Below are 21,394 nucleotides of genomic sequence, written 5' to 3'. Positions count from 1 at the left end.
CAGTTTAGCAGAACAAAAAAGAAAGAGACAGATTTTCATCTTCAAACAACATCATACTTTATGTCTCTAATTGTCACTGACTCCACCATATATTTTTGCAAAAGACATACAGCAGTGGCATAAACAAAAACTACTCGTACAGCTACTTTGATGTGATATATTGATAAATTATAACTTTACATAAGACGAATGAAATGACTACTACAGTAGCCACAATATCAAGGTCTCCTGTGTGAAAAGAGACACAAAACTGAATGAAATATGAAAAGGAAGACGAAACAAACTAGAGCTCAAGTTCTTGGTCGAGACGTTCACCTCGAGTTTCAAACTGTAAACATACGGTAATCGTTAATATTGTTTTATGAGTGAAACATCAGCCCGTTGATGCCTTCCACTGCCCCAGAGGTGTTACTGCTGTGTATTCAATGCTGAATACAAACAATAAAGAGATCATGGGACGTGTTCAAAGGAAGTGAAGCTAATTCAGAGGTTAAAACTTGTGACAGCAGTGTGAGAAACCAACTCAGCTCCCGTAAAAATGCTCTAAGATGCAGAGAAATGGATTAAAATGTCACTCATAGCTGATTTGAAGCGCGTCGGCCGCATGACTTCTGTCTCACATCATGCACAGGAGCTACGCTTTGACTTGGGATAAGTGGTCAAAACAGGCGTTATTCTGTCTGTGGAAAGTTGACAAGAGAGCCTATTTTTCCTTTTGTGTGTATGATTGCGTCTTTGTAGCGTTCACATGAAGCAGCAGATCTCCTCGTCATCGCAGAGGGTCCACATTTTATCTCTGCTACAGTTGCTTCAGTCGTTTCAAACTTGCTGAGAGAGAAGAAACCATGGTTCACAATGTAGGTCCACCTCCTCGCTCCTTCTTATCTTTCGCCATATTGGCCGAGGGTCCCGTAGCCGTTCATCACAGCCAGTTTGAGATGACCATTGGGGGTCAGCTCTTCTTTGAGGACGTTGTTTCTGGAGGCGAACATCTGGCTGATCTCCATAAAGGTTTTGTTCCTGGTCTCGGGAATGATGAAGATGGTGTAGAGGGCCACTCCCAAGCAGATCGCACAGAAGAGTAGGTAACAGTAGGGACCCATCGCTATCTGTGGTGGGGGGGGGGGACACATAGTGTTGCTTTGAATTAAAGAATGCACATGCAAGATCGAATGCTGCTCTGACTTTCTTTACAAAGTGGAAATTTACCATGAAATGCCAGAGGATACCAAGATAAAGTCATAATGTCATAGTTCACCACCGGAGTCTAGCTACAACTGAGCTAATAATAGCAAATTCATTTGACCTGAGACATGACCATTGAAGAAAATAGTAGGCAACTGTAGTTTATACAAACTACTTTACAGTATACTAATGGATTAGTTAGCATAAAAATGTGAAAGTACATATCCTTACAGCAGCAATCGTTATATGTATCTTTATTATTTTTGGTTAGCAGGGCAGCAGAATTGGCTGTAAACACATCTCATTATGTATTTTTTTTGTGTTCAACATGTTAACAAACGTGCAAGATAACTTAGCCTACACATCCAACAGACACAGAGCAACATTAGCATTAGCATGTCGCCAATTCACTCGCCCTTTCTCACTGCTCGCTTTTTAAGAAAATATGTGTCTCTTTAGCGGCTAAATGGTTCACCAGCTGGCTGCTAACCTTGTCTGTTTGCCATGTTAGCAACGTTAGGTGGCTAAAAACCATGTCAACGGGCTGTGAGAATGAATCAAAACAGTCCAATCCAAAAAATAATCAGCTGGATGACTTTTAAAGGACTTACAGTTTGAGGGGAATGACGGAATTGGGTGTACACCTTTCACATCGCACACGCTTTTGAGCCATTGTTCACGTGAAACTACTCAGTGCAGTTTTAAAGAGGAAACTGAACACTGGACATGACTTTGAAGGGTTAAGACTTAGAACAAGAACTTGTTGTTGAGAACCTGGCTAATCCAGGACAGGACCTTTAGCTTAGCTTAGTTTAACACACAGAGGGAAGGCAGGGGAAAGCTGCTAACATGGTTTCAATTGTGAAATATGGCTTTGAACAGCTCTGAATCTGAATCTTACATGTTCTCTCTAAAACTTTAACATTCATGGCCAGAATCCATGCAGGTTTATATCGTCACTTTGCACGGGACAGATCATTGTCCTCTTAACTCTGAGCCTGTTCGACTAGAACAACACTGAGGACAATGACAGAGAGCAAGGTCGCTGTTTTAATTGGTTATTTTATTGGGATTTGGGGAGTCACCTCTATTCACACAAAACCAGACAGCCCATATCATTATTCTCATGTGTCTGACAGTGCGAGTGGAGCCACAACAGAGCCTAGATGCAAAGTCAAGATGAACTTGAGCAACAAAACCTTTGGACATGAAAGATTTTCTTTTAGAATTGAACCTGGGCAGAAGCCAGCCATGACTTCAACTTCATTTTGGTTGTTTCAGGAAGACTAAATACTAACAGAAACACAAAATGACTTGTGTGCAGAATAATCTGGATTTAACATATAAGAAAGTAGAGTTGGAATTTGCTCTGACCTCTAGGAAGGGAAAGACGAAGCCGATGGTGAAGTTGGACAACCAGTTGAGGCAACCGGCCACAGTGTAGGCAGCCGGTCGGTGTGACTGCTTAAACAGCTCTGCAGTGATGAGGAAGGGCACACCAGCTACACACAGGAAACAAAAAACATATTTGTGTTATTTTAACGGCACAGTATGTGATTTCTGATCTCTAGCAGTCTCAATCAAATCAAAACAAAAGACATTCGTAGTGTAGGACCATGGGAGTTGTCTTTATTGTTAAATAACCACAGCTGCTGATGAAGGTCTTTCTGCGTGACTTAGGCAGAAATGATTGTGGACACGGTAATGTTTTTATGTTTATTCGCGTCATGCTTTGTCACATTCACCAGTTTACTTCCTTACTCTCTCTTTGACTTTCTCCCAGAGGTCATAACAACAGAGGAACCAATGAAACCATTTTCTTTTCTTTCTTTTGTCTTTTTTTTTAACAGATTTCTCTGGGTTTGAACTTTGAAACATTCAGGATAATGTAGCACAATGCACACAACAAAAAAAAATACTAAGAAAATGAAATCTGAAATTCAAGAAGCAAACGCTGTATTTGAGGTGGAAATGACTTGATACGAGTGAATATTACAATTGAAAATATGTTGGTTCAGTCAGGAAACATGGCGGCACAGAGTACCGCTATTCTCACTTCACTTTTGCATTCTTTATTCTAGCACACTGACAAAGGGCCAAGGAAGAAGGAACAACAATCCCTGATTGAAGTGGAAAATTACTTAATGCCAGTGAAACAATTTTCATAAAAGAGAATGGTATATGGCTTCACTCTAATGTAGCTTGTAGAGGCATGAAGACAGAATCATGATCATTTTAAGAGTACACCAACAATGTTTCCAAATCTAGTATTTCAGTCTAGTTGTTTCTATACATTTTAATGCAGAAGTCTTAAATATTATATCTGTAAAGGGCCTTTTTTTTTTTTTTTTTACAATAGCAGCCTTCTCTATCCGTCACTCCTCCTGCCCGTCTATTGTTCTGATCTAACTAGGCCTCCTATCAAGCTGTCATAAAACAAATCACGCTTAACAACTCTGTACAGCTGTATGAATCTATTGGGTGTTGTGAAATTAACACCGACGTCTTCATTTATCAATTACTTTATCAATATTCCCACGCAGGACTATTCTTTGGCAGTCATTCAAAATAAACAAAAGATGATATAACAAATGATAAACATTCCTCGAGCCCTAGTGCCGTTATATTACACTCCTGTTTTCCTGCATCTACTTCATTACGTCTCCATTATTACTCAGTGATCGGAGATTGACAAGCGAGGAGGATGTTTGTCAACTTGGCTAAAGTCCAAACTCCGGAGCACCAAGAAATGGAGTAGCTTCGCCAGGACTTCAGCAATTCATTAGTTTGAAACGCACGATCTATGAGATGTTGTCTCAGCTCGAAACACATAATTCTTCATTGTTAGAGGTGAAAGCCATGAAGGAGAAATATGCATTAATATGCTCTAATGACGAGCTTTCCAAATGATGTCCTCATTATCTGTGCATGATAATTGCAGAGAGGAGGGTTTAATATCGTCAAACCAATAAATATGCCATAATTTGTCAACATCTGTGGTATGTATGTTGTGTGTGTGTGTGTGTGTGTGTGTGTGTGTGTGTGTTAGAGGTGGGGGCATTGTGTGCATGCAAGGTTTGGTCTGAAGGAAACTGTATTCATCACGGCTAGCTTATGAACAATGAGCCATTAAAAGTCTAATTGCAGCAACAGAAATCCTCGTCCGCGTGCCGAGGTATAGATTTCTCCGGCTTGACGAATGACGCTACGGAAACCGGATTCGTTCTAATTCATCATCCTCGCAGGTCCACTCAACGTGGCTCCTAAAGTTGTAAACTATTGCCTCTTAATTCACTTCACTCAACTCATCCGGTGTACAAATGGCTGTGGGAATGGATGTAGTGTGGCAGTTATGATTTCCTAATTTACAAGACTAATGAAATACAATATCTCTTCACAGTCAGAGGAGGAGCAGGGGAGGGAGCGCTGCTGCGTTTCAAGAACTTGGCGCCTGCTGTTGCGCAAGCTTCCAGCAGGGAGCAGTGTTATCTTACACACAGGGAAGCCCAAATCCAGCAGCATGCAGCATGTATGGATTGCAAATGTTGGTGTATAAGTTGTGAAGAGTTTTTTTTTTCCCCTGCATCGATGGTTCAATTTTTAAAAAACACTCTGAACACAAAACTGAAAAGAATTTTTGTCAAAACTTCACAAATCTCTTGCAAAATGAAACAATGCGCTCAAGACTGATTATTTTCCACCAAAACAATACACACGGCTATCATATGAGTATCTCATACAGACCATCAGTTTGAACACTGGTGTGATACATTTTAAGCTCTACTGTCAAAACACTGTTTATATTTGTTTTGGCTTCATAAGGCCACATCACATATTTCAAATGTATATCACTGTGTGGAAATTGTTTTTCTCTCCTTTTTGTAATGTTTGAGGATTTTTGTGTCCCACATTGGGTTGCAATTTAATGGTACAAACAGGGTGAGCACAATTGTTGTGGGGTACAATAATACTATATGGAAAATATATCATATAGATATTATTTTGACAGAGTAGTAGAGGTCACCTGAGACCTCTTTTGTGCTCCAACAGAAGGATTTTGCAAATTGGGTTTGAACACGGAGAAGTGAAAGAGACAAATAAGCAGTAGTACTAGGAGTAGTAGTATTACCAAAGTGTGCTAAATTTCAAGATTTGTGCTTAAAGTTTTGCAAAAATGTGATTTTAGATTGCTCTTTATGCGAAAACAGTTGAATCGTGCTCAGTCTGGAGTTTGGTTTTTCCGACGTGTGAGCTTCAAGTTGCTAGAATTGTGCGCATTGTTCCAGTTTTTGTGGTTATGTGATGGAGAAAAACTGTAAACGGAGGAAAAAATGTGTTCATATGCTTACCTGGACCGATGCAGAAGCCGGCAATAATCCCAACAACACAGCCCACACTGATGTAGCGCATGAAGGACAGCTGGGCCTGTGATTGGTCAAACATAAGTCATGGGGCTGAAGTCACGAGTTGTAAACATTAGTAAACTGTTTAGCCATTTTCATACTTATTCATTTGCCTATATTCGATCATTCTGAATATATGTTATATATTAGTAACATGATTTGTCCCATGTGGGCCTCCTGACATTTACTTTATAATTACTTTGTTGTTTGTCCTGTAATTTTAAAGTATACAGGATGTTTAATTTAACTTTCATGCTTTTGTAAATTTGCTAATGTACGGCAGTGTACGTCAGCATTTACGCCACAATCTGCAAGTTTATTGTTTTAGACTCCTGGACCGGCAGGGCGTCAGATGACAGCATACCTGCAGGAGGACAGACACTGTGATCCCAAGACAGCAGAGTCCCATGAAGAGGAAGCCGCCAATCATCAGAGGTCTTCTGCCCACACGCTCGATGGTGAAACACTGCAGAACGGACACAGAGATAAGCACTGCTGTGATTGGCTAACGACACAAGACATCATCAGGACGCAGAAAACAGATGACTTTTTTATCTTGTGATCATTTCAGCTCCTCTCGTGTTTACCTGTGTAGGAAATACATTATATAGTGTTTTCATGGAACACATAAGGCAACAACAGTTGGCTATCTGGCTAAATCTGGCACATTTGCATGACAGTGACATTAATTTATGTGCAATTTTTCAACTAAATGAAAAAAAAAAAGAAAAAGAAAAAATTATGAAGATCTGTATAAAATGTATGCATTTTGAGTGGGACTGATACCTAGCATGGACCAGTGCCACATACTACAGTGTTCATAGACGTTGACCATGGGAGACATTTTGAATTGTAACGGCAGAAAAAAAGTGCAGGTGAAACTAATTTTGTTAACGATAGCTCAGTTCCACGAAGTGTCCCTGTAAGTTATTACAGCGATACAATGATACAGTAAAATACCATAAAAGCTGAGTTAGTTGATCAAGTTGCTAATCATTTTGATTTCCATGAGGGTAAGGAATTCAGTTCTGTGGGTAAAGAGTTGATACATACGTTTAAAATGACTCTACAAAGTGTATTATTAGAGCTGAAATTAACAATTACATTACATTAAAATTACATAAAATGGGAGTAAATCAGCAAATCCCCATATTGAATGGACTAATCAATTGGTTGTTAAGTACCATAATATGATAGTGTCATCTTAGTGTGAAAATGTCTACTTACCCCCAGCATCCCAGAGATGACCTCAATGGCACCAGTCCCCACTGTTGTGTACTGAATATAAGGTTCGGGGATTCCTGCGTTGTTAAATATGTCATTCGTGTAGAACCAGATCTGAAATCACAGTGACATGAACTTTATTAATGTGATGAATATGTCAGACCACAGACAGACAGATGCTTTCAAACTTGAAGTTTGTCTTTTTTTTTTTTTTTTTTTCACGGGGAGCCAAAATGTGGCTCTACTTATCTTGTGTTTGCACGTGATTCATCACAGTGATCATTATCATCATGCCGACCATCACTCATGCATTTGAGATACGGCGTTTCATCAGTATGGACTTCTGACAAGTGCTCCCCTTGAAATTAATTTGTGCATTCTCATTAATCACACTTGCTGATGCAACATCCATCATTGGTGAGGTGTGGACGAGATTGCAATTGGTTCAGTTAAACGCTGTCTTGTTGATTTAGTAACCATACATGCGCTATTTCATCACTATTGCAGCGCTGAAGTATGCGTCCACACACCCGCCTATATCAAAGCAGGAAAACAACACGAACAGTTTGAAAAAGTAAAGGAATTGGAACCAGTTACATTCTTCTGAACACAAAAAAAAACTCACTCAGATTCTTCTTGGCTTAAAACAGAAGTCCTCTGTTATTTCCATCAGATGAGGCGCTTTGCTCAGAGTCACCACCAGTGTTTTAGCAGTGGGGAAACATCTAAGGACTCAAAGGATCGCTGTTGGAATACATACACCCATTTAAACTAGAAATAATGATCTTATTTTTCACTAGTCTTTTGTATCCTGAGTCATGTTCTAGATAAACTGGGTAAGCAGTGCCGCCCTGGCACATTTCCCTCAGAGACTTTCTTCGGCTCTTCCAGGCCAAAGCCGAGCTGCTCCAGGACCAGCTGAGTGATGTCGTCCCTCTGGGTGTACGACAAGGTCTTCTCCCAATTACACAGCCAGAGGGAGGCACCTTAAGGGCTCTCTGCACCTGTCTGAGGCGACTAATCTGAATCCTCTAAACTCAAGGGTCTTCCTGAATCATTAGCTCCTCACCCTGTTTGAGGGTGAGCCATGTAACATTCTGCTGAGATTATGTTCACCTTATCAGCACTGCCTGGGTGATGCTCACAACCTAGACTGGCCAGTAAATCAAGAGTCATGATATGTGGTTGGAGGTTTTTTTATTTTTTTGCAGTGTGTATCTCAAACTACCTCCCAGTTAGCGTCACACCTGTTTATAAGTGTCATATTTGCACCCTTCCACTTCCCACTAGCTTCTCTTTTTCTGCGTGAAAATTAACCAGCACAACCCAGAGAGAGGGCCATGGCCTTGATGACTGATTTGTATTGCAGTCCATTAAGCGACAAAAGGACAACATCATCTGCAAAAGTGCAGCGATAACACGATGTCACTAAACTTGACAGTCTTGATATTTATCTGCAACTAAGTATAAGAAGGACAACCAATTGCAGCGAGCTCCACTTCACACCAGCTGGAATCAAGAGGCCCGTAGCAACGGTCTCAGCAGCCTGCACTTTAAAGGTACCTCCTTCTCCTGGCATAGATCTGCACAGATATTTTCCATTTATGGTGATCAACTCATTTTAGTTGTTATTTGTGTCAATAAAACAGTGTAATAACAATATTTTCACCTTGTTATCACATATCACACTGATACGAAGAGTCGACACATTAGTGTGAAATTAGTGTTTTAGTCTTTGTATTGATTGGACGATACACCTAATAATATGCCTGCAATGTACTTTTGAATGTATCAAATGACATGTTCTCTGTATATTGACAAATATACCAACTAGTGTTATGTTTCATACATTTTAAAAACATATCACCATATATATCTATTTATATATTGGCTAGTAATATATGCAAAATATATTTTCAGTTATATCATTTTTAAATACATACGAGTATATGTATTTAGAAAATGAAAAATTCATTGTATTTTGTATGATCAAAGCACATTTGTTGACCGAATAACATATGTTGTTATATATCGCATTACATCACAGTATATGTCAATATATGCTTGTTTATATGATCATTGATTCGTTTTTAATATTTTTCTCCTAATGCTGATATCGAGATCTCAACAAACGAAAAGCCCTGTAGGACATGTGGTCCCTAACGTTTGGCTTACCACAGCCTATGTGATGTGATAGCCTTCTGTTCTCCTCTTGCTAGAAGACAGTTTCTGCTCAAGTAGAAGGACCTACTGTTTGCAGCATATGGACATTAGATTAGGGGTGTCATGCATAACATTCAGTAGGAAAAGATTTGTTATTGCTTTAAAGGCCTAATTCTGTTCTGGCAGTGATTCAAATATTTTCTTATTGGACATTTTTCTTCCTTCTTTGTTTACAACCCTGATTCAAGATAAGTTGGGTGCTGTGTAAAACACGCATAAAACAGAGTGTGATTATTTTCTAATCCTTTTTGAATATATGTTCCATATTAAGTTATTAACTTATTAATTGATGTCTGTTAATTCCAAAGACATTGATCAGGAAAAAAAAAGACGTCACTGTGCAGCAGCTGCTTTATGGTGTGAATTCAAAGACAGTAATAGCAGTGACTTAAGGTTTGATGGATGGGGAACAGAGGTAAAGAAAGAATTGTTCTTGAAAGATTGATTGAATTGAATGATCCCATAATAACACCACAAACATCAGTGTTACACATACTGTGAAAGAATCAGATCTGCTGTGTTGTTTACACACTGTAGAGGATCTAAAGATGAAGATGTGGTTTGTGAAAATGGAGTTATAAAATGTCCAAGATTCTCAGAACAACAACATGGTTTTATGTTTAACTCAGTACATAAGTACACACAGAGTTTGGACACATGGACCGACGTGTTGCGGTGTTCCTGTGTTGCAGTGTTCCTGTCTGAAACAGCTGGGACAGTTGGACTCAGTGGGGGGGTACCCCTGCTGGGAAATGGTATTAGCATGTGAGCCAGCATGCATAGAGCTTCCATCCACATGGAGCAATGAGTACAAAGATGTGTTCGACTTTATGGGTGGATGGTTGGACCGTCTTATGTGCCGAAACTCTAAAAGAGAGGACCGGGAGATAATGAGGCGTGGTCCTCTTGCCCCCTGCTTAGTCACTCAGTGGCTGCATGTGGGCTTGTGATGTATAGACGGGAGGAGGTGCAGATGGGTGGAGCACAGCTTGGAACTGTGGCAATATGAGCTCTCACTATCATATAATAAACGCAAAGTCTTTGCACATCAGATATGTGAGCACACACACTTAAAAACGGAACAAACAACAAGCCCATGTTTTTCACACTTACTGCATCAATGCCCGACAGCTGCATGCCGATGTTGACCACTATAATGGTGATGACCTGCCAGCGAACACAGCGGTCCTTGAGCAGGCCACGAACAGAGATGGTTTCGATGGAGGACAGAGAGCGCTGCTCCTCCTGCATCTCCTCAACCTCCGCCTGGATGTTTCCTTTAGTGCGGTACCACTTCAGGGCTGTAAGATCAAGAAGAGAAGCTTTTTACCAGCCTACAGAAACACCTTTCACCACATCGGCTTCAAAGTCAGACAAAACGGAAGACATGATATCAAGATCTTAAAAAATAGTGACATAGACAGGACAAGTCAGTGCAAATAAGATGTCCTGATCTTTGAAAGAAGAGAAACAAACTGCAGGTTGTAAAGAGAAATTATAACACAGTCTTTAGGAGAGATGATAATAGACCACGGTCACATGGCAGCCATTTTTTTTTCTGACGTCATACTTAGGATGGGAAGTTCATGTCAGATTCCCTACGTTTATACGACTCTCGACACAGCAATATTTGAGCTTCCCATCCTGAGCGTGATGTCGGAGGTCTATTAAGAGTCCGCCCTCTAACCTGCGATGGTGGCGTGGACGTTCCCCTTCTCTATCAACAGGTACCGCGGACTCTCTGGAAACCATGGCAACAGCATCAGCTGGATCGTGGTAGGAAACACCACCAGAGACAGGAGCAGAGGCCAGTGCTCTTCCTGTGTGAAAAAACAAAACATGACACCTTACTAAAACCTCTCTCAATGGGACAATCAGCAGCTTTTACTCAGCCTATGATTTCTGATAAGTTCAAAGGATGTAAATGTGAGATGGGATATAAGCCAGTGTCTTTTTTAGCCTAATTTTTCTGTGCAACTGTTCCACACATCAGCAACCTCCCCTCTACTGTATCAGACAGATGGAGAGAGCGTCACCTCATCCATTTCGACCAGGGAAAGGAAGAAAAGACATGGACTAGAGGAGGAGGAAAGCTACACGGCCAGCTGGACATAGAAATAATTGTTTTCTAATTATAGCACAACAGTGTGTTCACGTGCTGATTATTCATGCTTTTTTTCAGCGATATGTGAACGTACCAGACTTTTATAAAAAATACACGAGTTTCAAGAATCTAATGTGTGTCTCTAATGCAAAGTCAGGAATATATAAGCTAACGTCTGTGTCTCAGAGTCACTACCAGAAATCTGAACCGCGCTAACAACATCAGTCCAGAGAGGGCGTAAGTTATAAAGCATCTCCCTCAAAGCGTTACCCAGGACATTACTGAACGCTAGTGGTGCAACGGATCATCATTGATCTGTGATCCGTTCGGATCAATATCTTCCGTTTGGCACACACGTGATCCGCGGATTAATTTATGAAAAAAAAAAAAGTTGTGCGCATGTTCAATACACACACTCGTTAAGTGCAGCGTGGTCATGGCGAGCGAAGGAACGGAGGAGCTTGAACGCCCCGCGTCATTTAAATCCCCTGTATGGGAGCATTTTGGCTTCCCTGTCAAATATAATGAAGGAAAGAGGTTAGTGGATAAAACCGTGACGGTGTGTAGGCACTGGGGCACAAGAAAGCCATATGACAGTGGAAACACATCAAGCATGGCCACGCATCTGAAGCAACATCACCCCGGTGTTTCACTGGCAGGAGTGAAAACGAAAGCTGCTCACCAACCGCTTATCACCGCTTATTATTTGTCTTGTCTTTTTTTTTTTTTTTGCTGATCCGAAAAATTATCCGATCCGTGACTCTGATCCGTGAAACGATCCGAACCGTGACTTATTTGATCCGTTTGCACCGCTACTGAATGCCATTATTAGTACCTTTCCCAGCAGCTCGCTGAGTCCCAGGACCTGAGCGATGAAGACTCCCAGACAAATGTGAATGCTGGGAACGAGGCCCAGGAAGCCTCGCAGGTTCTTGGGGGCGATCTCACCGAGGTACATCGGCACCACGCTGAGAGAGATACCTGTGGGACAAAACTGTGGTATTACCATGGGCTTGAGTGAATGTTTAATTTTCGTAAGAATCTATTTTTGTCTTGAATTAATGCATTCAGCACACACCGGTAAAAAAATATCTATATTTTTGTTTATCAGGAATCAAACAAACAAAAATATAGATACCAGTATTGTAGACCAGTATAACCGGTAATGTTATTTATTTTCTGGGTGTGTGGTTTCATGTTTAGTTCCAACTGTGTTTTTTTCTTGATGTCGGACATTAAATGTCTGTCTCCAACTTGATAAATGTTGGTGGACTGTGAAAACACAAGGGCAAAGAAGCAAGTGAGTACACTCCAGAGCCACGGCACGGTGGGTGAGTCTGTGTGTTTGAGTTCAGGTCAATTCCCACTAAACTCAGCACTCACCATGAACTCTGGTTATGTCTCTTCCTTTCCCCTCTCCTCTCTGTAACGCTACATTCATTAAAATACATTTCCCTTCCAGCTCCAGTCGGCAGTCAACACTACAGTACGTAAACACCCCTAAATGGAGGTCTCCTCTGGGGATCACTGCTGCAGTCATGTTGACTGCAGATCAGAGTGGAATCAGGTGTGACTCAGGGTGTTTATTTCCCCACCCCCCCGCTCCATCCGGCCTTCCCCACATACGTTTGGCAAACACCATTTGTTTCATTTTGAAAGACAGACCCCTGGCTGCAGAAATGACTTATTGTCGGTTTCAGGTTCAAGTGTTGAAGATTAATATCACACATTGTATTTAACTTAGGCAACAGGGAGCCCTACCTGAGTGCACTCCTGTGATGAAGCGTCCAATAATGACCATCGCAGGCATCCTGCACGCTCTGCTGAAGCCCATAAGCAATCCGCCTATAAACACCAGCACAGTGGCTCTCACCAACGTCCCTTTCCTGTTTGGACACACAGTGATCCCTCTTGAGTCAACTTTCTTAAAAAATAAGAACCATGAGAAGGTAAGGATGATGACTTGGCATGTGTTTCATTCCATGCACACACACTAACCTCCCGTATGTGGTAACAAGTCTGCCCACCAGCAGGGCCCCGGTCATCCCACCAACAGCAAAGATGGACACAGTGAGGGAGTACAGGACGGTGAGGAGCTCCTCATCTGGAGTGAAGTCGTAACTTTCTACCAGAGTCTCATTGTAGAAGTCTTTGATGTACTGGCGGGAAAAAAAAAGCAAGAACGAAGAAAAATTAATTCATTACGAATAGATAACAGATCAAATACAACTGGAGCATCAAAATGGTGGACATGAAATCGCTGAAAATCAGTCTTAGGGGTTAGCCATATTCATGTGATTATTTTTGAGTAAACAATAAGGTCATCCATACAAACAGTTAATATTTAATCAAACTTTTTGAGGGAGGGATCTTGATTGACCTGCTTGGTTTAATGACAACGCAATAGACTCGCTGAGCAGCTAAACCAGTAAGCACAAAGCACACACCTATACAGCAGTAAAGAGAAATGCCACATAGGGTAGCATTTTAGGACTGAGGTACATGTATGTATATCTATTTAGTTAATAGACTAAAACAACTATGAGAGCTTGTGGAACACACAACAATAGCTGCTGCAACATGGGGCAGTCAGTGTAGTCAGGTAGTAGACACGATTGATTCATTCTGTGAAATGAATGGAAGTAGGAGTATAAGAGTTCGTTTTAACTTGTGTGAATAGTTTGATTGTCAACACTGATCGACTTGACCAAATGGATTATCAGTGACGATAGAGTGAAATGTGAAGGACTGAGGTCCTGATAGGGTTCAGTGATGATAAGGAGGAAAAAAGGCTCTAATTTATTCATGTGTCTTGGAATTGTCAACAGTGTGTGTCCAATTTGTCCCAACAATGTGACCATCCCCACCACATGCAGGGATCTGTACACATCGGCAGTCATACAGCTGACCAGTTCAATGTTCATAATTATTACCTTACGTCAATTAATTGAGCTGATCTTCAGACTAAACACATGCCTGCAGTCCAGAAGGGAAGGTATTTTCTCACAGCATGCAGGCAGTTATGGATGACAGATGCTGGTAATATTGAAATAATAATCTCTATTCAGCCTTGATGGCCATATTGGTAATTTTGTTCACTGAGACGGTTGTGCTGGTGGAAGAACATATCAAAGTGAAAATGATCAGCATGACATATATAAGATAGATTGATCAAATTGGATGCAGCTCTAGATTGTGTAAAACACATTTAATCTTAACACTAATAGTGCAGTGTGCTGCTAGATTCATGGACATAGTGATCCAGCCTGCTGGATATCTTCACTGAGATCCATGTTAAGTGGATCAGTTATCAACAGGATGTGACTGAGCCTCATTAAAAACGGTTTCTCAGTCACGCTTATTATAAAATTAAGCGATTCCCCTTTTATTCAGTCGTATTGGGCCACCAACTGAATTCTGGGCACCACAGCAGTCCTGGGTGCAGAATATTGCTGGCAGTTATTATTCTGTCAGTTTAACTGTATTCTTTAACTGTATTCTCACAGCAGGAGCCCCCGTTGTTTTCTGTTATGCTCTGCTCTCTGTTACTGCCGAGTCTTAATGTGCCTATATAAAAACGTGTAACTTCCAATTATAGTTCATAAGTAATGCGTTGTTATATTGTCATGTTACCTTACACAAAGATACATGGTCCAAATCAGGTTGATTCATTGAGGTACATGGATTTAAAAAGAGCCTGGTCAGATCTATACCTGGAAGCCTGTACTCAAGGTTAGGTATGAGAATCAGTATCAGTAGAGACAAAGTCAATTTGGTGCATCCCTAGCTGGACTGGCAGTGTCATTGCTCCTCTTTCCTGAAGGGCAATATTGTAGTCACGACCACCTACAGTAAACCACAACCAAGTCATGACCAAGACCAGAGTATGTCAAGACCGAGACAAGACAAAGACTTTTAGGTGTTGAGACCAAGTCATGAGCAAGAACAAGGCAGGACAAGACCACTGCAAACTACAGGCCACAATACTTCAACACTACCTGACAGAACATAGCACATCAGCAAAATACACGAATGTACAATGCATGGGAAAAAAAACTCACTGGAAATCTCTAATGTGCCTCATCAATAGTGCAACCCTTCACTTTGTGCAAAGTTTCTGCATAAAAATAGCTTCCTGCTGATGATCATCTGACTTCTACTGACTTCATCTGTTGGGCAGAAGCTCCTGTAACTGTGTGGTCTGACTTGAGCTTTCGAGTCAGGTGGGCTCTATCGAATGTTAGAACAATAGCCGGAGGGATGAACCAGAGTCACATGACATCAAGATAGCCTCGCAGAACAGGATCCTGCCTCCTCCATTCGACCCTCAAGCCAAAATTAAATAACAAGGCCAACACATTTCAATTAAAGCCTATGGATACCTAATGATTTTTAAGGATAGAAAAACACTACGCTTCTCAAAACATAAACCCTCTGCTGCAATAGCCATCTGCCTAAAATAAACAGCGGAGGAGGTCATGTACAAGTTTAGCTCTGTGATAATCTAATCTAATTTCAAAGACAAATGAGGCCAGGTCGATAGCTCTTGAGGTATCCGAGCATTTTCTCTCAAGTTGCCATCAATTGAACCTTCTGCCACATCTAAAATTTGATTTGAAGCACACATGCGTAACTATTGTCAGATGACCCAGCATTCAACAGTGACTCACACAAAGGCCACCGAAGTCACATGGACCACGGTTAAAGGTTTATCCTCACTACATTAGCGATGCAGAATATATGTGACACCGAGCAATAGTCTCCAATTGAAATAGGAAATGCTTCACTGTTGCTGCTGCCGCTACTTCGGATGGAGAAAAGCTATTGAGTTTGGTCAAATCTAATCAAATGGTCAACGTTAGCAGCTATCTGGTGAACATAGAGAAGTGTATAGCAGCTAAAGAGCCAGATATTTCCCTCAACAAATTATAACGTAGCTGGTGGATGAAATGGTTTCAATGATTTAATCCTGTAGCTCGTCTGGACCTCCTAAATTTTGGCATAGTGACGCGATCGAATTCTGATGTGAGAGGAGTCATTAGCTGGGGTTGTGCTACTCAAAAAAGTGTATCCACAGTTTTACAGCAGCCTCTTCCACAATGTAATCTTATTGGGAATAAAATCGCTTTGGGCCACGTAGTGCATCGCATGACCCTACCCCTCTTTCCATGTACTGTACCTCCCTCCTTAGACCAGAACACTACACTAGCATTACACGTGGCACTGAAGCTCACATGCTTCAACGTGGAGAAGTCCATGGCTAATCAGTTCTCAGCGCAGTCACTGGACCACGCCAAATCAAACATCGAAGGAGACGAGCACATGATGGATAATATTCAAAGAGCATCGATGACATGGTGAGGCACACAGCAGCCTCTAGATTTCATACACAAAGCCACATGACTTCACATGACAATGAAATACAGTCTGACCTTCACAGTTTAACAGCTAAAAGTCACACGCTATCAGAATGAGCAAATGGGAGCCTCCGTCATTCATTCGCGGAAAGTTTGGGGTTCTTGGGACAAGTGTGAAAATGATTCTAATTCTCTGGTGGTGGTGATGTGGCGGTGACACAAACCTGTGCAGGAGAGTTGACAACGGCCAAATTGAAGCCATAGAGCATGGAGCTGCCGAACGAGGCCAGGAAAGCCACCGCCAGCAGAGGCTTCGTAAGATGCTGAGGAAAAGATGGAGGACAGAGAACAAGTCACACACCAACACAAACCACACAGCAAAAGCGAGGCAGTAGGTCTTATTTGCACAATTTAGGTGTTAGCGTAAAGATGCAACATGTTATAAAAATAATAATAATAATTATCAGCAGAATGTGAAAAAATGTCAGTTTTGAAGTTATGTCATCTACATATTGTGTTGAAGTCCTGGACAAAAGCTACCATACTTGCATCATCAACACTCTCTGGGTGCTTCAAGCTCTCAGTCAAGACCGCTAACTGCACAGCTAAATGAGCTACCTAGCTAATGGCAGCAACAGTTAGCAGCAATTAGCAGTGACTTATAGTAGTGACTATGCTGCTTCCTATGTGTTTTAAGAAAATATGGCCAGTTCTTACATATCGCACCTTTAACCTGTGTGTCTTTTAATCCTTATAAAACTGTCAATTGCCCAGTGGATGTTTCTGTTATTATATCTTTGAAAGGCCTATAATCAAAAAATCTTAAATAAATATTAATAATAAATATATGACTTCTTTGGTGGTTTTCATGGCATCTTAGTTAAACCTGATCTGAAAAATCAAAAAACACTCAATTTAAAAATAACTACTACCAAATCCAGCAAATACATCATGTGGACTAGTTTAAAGCTTAAAAACTGTTGCTGCGCGGATTAGCTCATTCTGTAGGAGTGTTTAACGGTTATTGTTATGAGGGTATATGTTGCATGTTAGTCTGCGATCTTTGGACTTTGCGGCAGAGCTGAACAGGCACTGAGCGGCACGTGACCGAATCAGCACCGGTGAAACAAACCGGCACCTTGGATGCGAGCCAGGTCCAACTAGATTGTTCCCATCTAACACTAGAAGAGGTGCTTTAAAAAACAAACTTGAAGAAAACACAGATTTAGTGAAGTGGCCGCGGCCTCACTTCTCAGGTTGGTTGTAGATTAAGAAAAGATAAGAACTTAAGCTGCAGGGGCATTTAATGTCACATACCAGTGTTAAAACATACGGGCTTCTGTTTACCAACCCAAAGTCACATGAGCCCATCTCTGTCTTTAAAGGGACAGGGGCAGTCTACTGTATTTCCACCAGGAGCAGACTGCAGCTGCCCCGTTTGGCTGCCATCCTAAATTCCAGCACACAGGGCTTAGCTGACCTCAGAGGTGCAAGGTCAGTGGGATTATAATGTGCATTTTAATGTCCATACCTTTGGATTGAGTGTGGAGAAAAATGGTTTCCACACACAACATTCCAGCTCTGTGGTGCTTTCACCTTATGATAAACAAAATATATATATATACCATTTTCAAACATCAGTCAATGCAAAAGGAATCCACTGATGTGAACACGCAGGATGTTAGCGGATTAGCTGTCTGAGGAGGAAGCCCCTCTGCTCCCACTGAACAATAACAGCATAGATGCCTTACAGAAACCTAATTTAGCCTGTAATGGCCTAATGGAGAGAGTTAGACGACTACACGTGAAAATAGCTCACAGCAGACAATACTGGCCAGTCTGCAGTCAATTTAAGATGATTATCCATCAGATGTGCTGCTCTTCACATGTAGCATCACTTTGGTCAGAGCTTTGAAAAATCTACAGTCTGTTAAAAACTACTTTTAAAGTGTTTTTTTCTTTTTAGTCTTTTTGTTGGTTTTTAGTTTTGAATTGATTTAAGTTCACAACAGGCCGTATAGATGTGTGTATCTGATTTAAGCTATTGTTGAACGTCCCCAAAAAAACACATCTGGTATAAACTTTTTACATTTGTTTCTTTAAGACTGGTCAAAGCAATGCACTGTGTGTATTGATCAGCACTGTGTGTACTGATCAGTCATGGTCAGTGGATGGTTTAAATGGAAAGGTCGCACCAGATCTTACAAAAATGATGTTTTTAAAAATGTCAACATACTTTGTGCAAGTTGGAAAAACTAAACAGTCACCTACTGTACAGAGTTGGTCTACATGTCAGTCATCTCTCCAGATAATCTCTTTCACACCACTCACCGAGCTGATCTTGGTGACATCGTCATTCGGTAACAGTTCCTCCGCCATTTATGTCATGAATAATAACTCCCCGTGTGTGCTCTGCTCGTTTGAGATGAGTAACAGCTCATCTGCACAACTTTTCAAACTCTCCCACATTTACGTCCCCATTTGTAGTTCTCAGCCACGCTGCTGTCACAGAGAGGAGGCGCGTCGCGCTGATGGGCGGAATTAACAAGCTTGTCAAACTCCCAATCTCCAATCACCGGAGCGCATGGCAGCGCAGGGCCGTCCCAGCCGGGAATCGTTTTTCTCCGGTCCATCAGCGATCACATGAGCCAAGAGGTTCATCCTGCGTCCCAAAGTGCCCGCAGTTGTTATTAAACGGCCTATGACTAACTGTATCCAGGGGCGGTTTCAGGATTAGTGAACATCAGGGGCTTGGCTCTGACCCACCTCCACCCAGGAGAGAGGGGGGGGGGGGGGGGTGTCTCCGCACTTAAAGCACCTTTTCTTTTTTGGTAGATTTTGATGAGAATTGAGATCAAAATTAAATTACATGACTTTATGAAATAAGAATAGAACTGATATTTGCAGCAGCTCAGGCTAAGGGCTGTTATTCCACCATGTCCGGTCCATATTTGTCAATCGGTGTCTCGATATGGGACAATATCTCGCTGTTGGTTTATTCTTATGAAAACATAACATTACTAGGGAATCTGGGAAAGGCAGCACAAAATGAACTTTCCCCGCAGCAGCTTTTAAGAAGAATAAAATATTTTGTATTTATTTTATTTGAGCAACTGTGATTTTGTCTGTTGCTCTATCAGTAATGATAATGTAATGACATTTCCAGAATTGAAGAGTGTGGTTTAATTTACCCGCAGACTCCTCTGCCTGGTTTATCGAAGCACTGTAGAATTTAGCGCGTAACCATAATCAATAGACTGACTACTTTCTAATTATATTACCCGTGCTCAGGTACATCATAGTAGCCAATGAGACCAGTTGTTAATTTTTTTATATATATATACTGATCTATTTAGTTTAATGTTTATATAGGTTGTACAGAGCAATGGCTACTAACCTTGGGGCTGGGAGATCTTACAAATGGTAGGTAGATTATTCTAAGGAATTGGAGGATCTGTGTTGCAGAATAAAACAACTGTGCTGCACTTTAAATGTTACTTAAATGAACAAACCTTAGAGATGAAACCTGTAACGAGAGGATACATGGATTTGTTTAAAGGGGGAATGCACAAAAAAGATTCAATATCAATTTTAAGTTGTAAAACAATGCAGCACAAAACAAAACATAAATATCCATTTGTCAAGACAAAGGAATGCTATGATTTATTTACAAAATATACCTTTGCATTTAGCGATCAAATGATATGTAATGTTTTTCTTTCTCATCATGACTTAAAAGTCGGTTTTGAGAGAAAAAAAAGAAACTCCACACAATTGGGCAGACAAAAAATAAGGCCGTCACACAACGATCATCATACATAGACTGCTGAGAAGGAAAAATTAAATTCACTGCGAGTAAGAAGCTGTCAAAGGTGCCACTCTTATTATTTTAAAAGTCCAGGGAATTCCAGTGAATTTGATTGTTCTGTACAGTCATTTATTGAATGTATTACTTCTGAGTTCAAGGTTTATTCTTTCATTTTTCCATTTTCTTTGTTATTGTAATCCCTTCTTTAATTAGAAATATTCTTTATAAAAGTGGATGTACTGTATGTACCTTGTGGAAGCACACAGTCAGATTGTGCTTCCGGACTTTAAAAAAAAAGAAGATCTCTCCATCCCTCATTAAGGACAGGTTTCGTCTCGCCCTTACAAAGCACGGATGAATGATGTGAATTCTTTCACAAAGCTGACACGCTCGGCATTACTTTCTTACACATGACTGTCCTGCATGTGCCCCTGTTTGGTCACCTCTTAATGGGCTTTGGTCACAGTGTCTCCTGTTTCGCATATGACTGTTGAACTGCAGCTCCGTGTCCATTTCATGGTAAAATGTTTTTTGTTATCTTTTTCTGTCTGCGAACCATGTGATCTAGATAGGGGAAAAAAAACCTTTCCAGATAGATATACATTCATTTTTATATTTGCTTTGAAGTGACCGAAGTGTCAGTATTAATCACATTTGTGTGCAGCAGTGACGCTCTGATGATGCCAGTCAAAGAGGCACATACTTAAAGCTGCTGCCTCAAGTATGGCTCGATCATGTGTCTTTCATGCGACCAAGCATTAGAAGCTGGGTTTGATGTAAGGTCCCGAAAGTATTATACAGTGAACTGAGAGGTATTATGAATCTATCTATCTATCTATCTATCTATCTATCTATCTATCTATTCTAATTTAATTTATCAAATATGGTAATAATAAAGTGTAACCAATGTATATATATTAAGATTTGTAGACCAGTGTCAGTTCTTTCTTCATATAATACAACAACGTTGATTTGTGTCTTTGATATGACTTCACCTGACTCTATCCAGCTTCTCCCCCCCTGCTGCTGTGTGCTGCTGCACTGTATATTCCCACACAGTATCATCTGATACACAACCGATGGGCCTTCA

At 40.8% G+C, this 21,394-nt stretch overlaps 1 protein-coding gene across 1 annotated transcript; it reads right to left on the bottom strand.

Annotated features, from left to right (window-relative positions):
• Positions 1 to 37: 37 nt before the first annotated feature.
• slc2a15b (solute carrier family 2 member 15b) lies at positions 38 to 19,006 on the bottom strand. The gene is made up of 12 exons (XM_030429600.1): positions 18,828 to 19,006; positions 16,721 to 16,819; positions 13,138 to 13,298; positions 12,901 to 13,025; positions 11,975 to 12,120; positions 10,723 to 10,855; positions 10,149 to 10,336; positions 6,816 to 6,926; positions 5,953 to 6,054; positions 5,535 to 5,610; positions 2,560 to 2,687; positions 38 to 1,109 (listed from the first exon to the last, which is right to left on the bottom strand). The coding sequence occupies exons 1-12, from the start codon at positions 18,873 to 18,875 to the stop codon at positions 882 to 884; spliced, it is 1,545 nt and encodes a 514-aa protein (XP_030285460.1). The 5' UTR covers positions 18,876 to 19,006; the 3' UTR covers positions 38 to 881.
• Positions 19,007 to 21,394: the final 2,388 nt, after the last annotated feature.

This window comes from Sparus aurata, chromosome 1 (genome assembly GCF_900880675.1).
Source record: "Sparus aurata chromosome 1, fSpaAur1.1, whole genome shotgun sequence".
In the NCBI taxonomy this organism is placed as follows: domain Eukaryota; kingdom Metazoa; phylum Chordata; class Actinopteri; order Spariformes; family Sparidae; genus Sparus; species Sparus aurata.
This window is presented reverse-complemented; position numbering and strand designations above follow the sequence as displayed.

Excerpts from the sequence above, each read along its gene's own strand:
- slc2a15b (XM_030429600.1), bottom strand. The coding sequence starts at position 18,875 with ATGGCGGAGGAACTGTTACCGAATGACGATGTCACCAAGATCAGCTCG. Across the intron at positions 10,856-11,974 it reads TCAGCGAGCTGCTGGGAAAG|GAAGAGCACTGGCCTCTGCT; the intron begins GTACTAATAATG and ends TTTTTCACACAG. Across the intron at positions 6,055-6,815 it reads TCATCTCTGGGATGCTGGGG|TGTTTCACCATCGAGCGTGT; the intron begins GTAAGTAGACAT and ends TCCGTTCTGCAG.